This window comes from Olea europaea, unplaced genomic scaffold (genome assembly GCF_002742605.1).
Source record: "Olea europaea var. sylvestris unplaced genomic scaffold, O_europaea_v1 scaffold4481, whole genome shotgun sequence".
Classification (NCBI taxonomy): domain Eukaryota; kingdom Viridiplantae; phylum Streptophyta; class Magnoliopsida; order Lamiales; family Oleaceae; genus Olea; species Olea europaea.
The window spans coordinates 1-2,359 of record NW_019262788.1 but is presented as its reverse complement, the minus strand read 5'-3'; the positions used below and the strand labels follow the sequence as shown (position 1 = coordinate 2,359).

Below are 2,359 nucleotides of genomic sequence, written 5' to 3'. Positions count from 1 at the left end.
ATTTGTACTCACATATTTGTACAAAATGCTTGACTCACTCTCACATACACTTGGGCCCCACATGAAATAAAAAATGCCAACATTTGGCCCCACCCTCCCATTGTGAGTGTAAGTAAACCATTTTGTACAAAAATGTGTATACATCCAGCACTCTCCTTCTTATAATGGGTGTCATTTACTCTGGTTTTCTTTTTCAATCAAAATTCTAATTTTTATGCCTAGTGGAAACAAGATGACTTTTCATAAATTCCACTTTCACGGGGGCAGGAAGCATCTGGTGAGTGTAGCAGTAGCAAAAACATGGCCGGAGAAGGTAGCGGTGTCAAATGAGGATGCGGCCGACTCCACTGAGGACATGATAGAGCAATTGACTTCTAAGGCAGCATTTGGACCTTCATTTTCTACATTTGGGTTGTCTGGAACAAACCAACTAATAATACAGTCTTAATGCTGTCGGAAAATTGAGTTCTTGTACTTAATGGTGTTTGATACTCGGATCTGTCAATTTCGGTCTTCAGAAAATTTGGAGACGATGTTTTGTTTTATAGTGTTGGTATTAGTTGAATATATGTCTTTATATGTTGGTGTTGGATGGGAATGTTGTTGTTGTATGCTTTTTATGCTGTACAAAGTCAAAAAAATTGGGATTTGAATATGTTTGTGCCATTTTTAATGATACCATGTCCTAAAGAGACGGCAAATATGTTTTTGGTTGAAAAATTGTAGGGTTGATGTTCTTATTAATTTTGTACTGATGTTGATTACTTTCTTTTTTGTTTCTTTGAGGTTAAGGTATTTTAAATTTGTACAAAATAAATAAATAAAATTAAAGGTGTGAATTTTTAGAATGATAAGTCTAGGTGTGGAGACCCCTATGTATCCAAATTATGTACACCAAGCATAACTTTTTTTAGAATTTGTTGGGATGTCATTTTAATCCCCTATCTTAACAAGGGTATTGTTCTTGCTAATGTACATTTTTCATAAGCCTTGACACAACTAGCTTTTGAATGATTCCCCATTTCTTAATTAATTGGCCCAAAAATATAATGTAAAGAAATGTTATTAAAATGGGGAAAATGCAAAAAATTACACAAAATTTGAGGACCAAACTGAATTTTTCTTTATTTTACAAAATCAGGATTCAAATTTCACAACTTAAAAATATGTTCAACATAGCAACATAATTGTTCCCAAAATTTTCCCCCATTATTTCCCAATTTCGAAGGCAAAGTTTCTCAAAATTGGGAGAACCAATTCCATTAGAAGGTGACCGGTAATATACATATTCGTGCCCCCTCTTTTCAACCTGAACATAAACTGCATATTGAGAACGAAAATGAAAGAAATCAGAAGTAATTTTATATTTATTTTGTTATTTACTTTTCAAAATTAATTATTGCTTGATGTTGGATCAATCTTTTTAAACTTAACAAAATGAAACTATGTAGAATTTGAGTTACGACTCGCTAATTTGAGTTCAGATTTTGCTCATGTGAGATTAGTGTTTACATTGTACATTCATCTCTTTAACAACTAGAGAATATTTGATATTCATTCTTTTTGCGATATTTGTTGCAATGTGATAAGTGTGTTATACACGGGTTGTCATGACTTTTGAAACGGATGAATTATCGTTAATTGAGCACACATATACTTACTTTTATATAATTATGTCAATAATTGGAAAAGTTCATACTTGAATGTAATTGGTGCGAAGACAGATGATTTTGAGCTTAATTTGAGTTGATTCATAGTTATTGAAGGCTAATTGAATTGTACGTGATCAATAAGAATCATTGAGATAGCAATTACAGGAGATTCACAAGTTTTGAGAGTTAAATCTAACATTTGAAAATTTTAGGACTTCATTGTAAACTTTTGCAACTTCATACGGACCGAATTCGGACAATTGTGGATGATGAGGATAAAAGTAAAAAAGATTGAAAGATGAAAGACTTATGGTACAAATAAGAGGGAACTCAAGTTGAATTAAAGAAGAAATCCAGGGACCAAATTAAACGAGAATTAAAAAGACATGCCTTGCAATTGTAAGGGTCAGATTACGCAATCGTAAGCATGGGAAATTGACCACCTGTATGTGAAAAATGCAAACCATGATCGCATGGTATTCTGGGGCAATCCAAATTTTCTTTTCTATTTTAATTCAACTCTACAATAAATGCAACTGGGGCACGAATTTTGATCTCATTTTGGGATTATAAATACATGCTTTAATCTATCATTCAGAAGGAGAAGCTTTTGATACATGGAAAATAATCGTATGCGTCAATTCATACAATTGCTTGGAGTTCAAAGAAGAAGATATTCAAGAAGATTAATTAAGAACCATTGTACA

The 2,359-nt window shown here is 32.6% G+C and overlaps 1 protein-coding gene across 1 annotated transcript in view; it reads left to right on the top strand.

Annotated features, from left to right (window-relative positions):
• The window catches only part of LOC111388041 (homeobox protein LUMINIDEPENDENS-like), a 22,947-nt gene extending 22,271 nt beyond the window's left edge, over nt 1-676 (top strand). Inside the window, exon 12 of the mRNA XM_023012702.1 lies at nt 268-676. Coding sequence (XP_022868470.1) covers nt 268-281 — 14 coding nt within the window. The 3' untranslated portion in view covers nt 282-676. The remainder of the gene's footprint in view (nt 1-267) is intronic.
• Nucleotides 677-2,359: the final 1,683 nt, after the last annotated feature.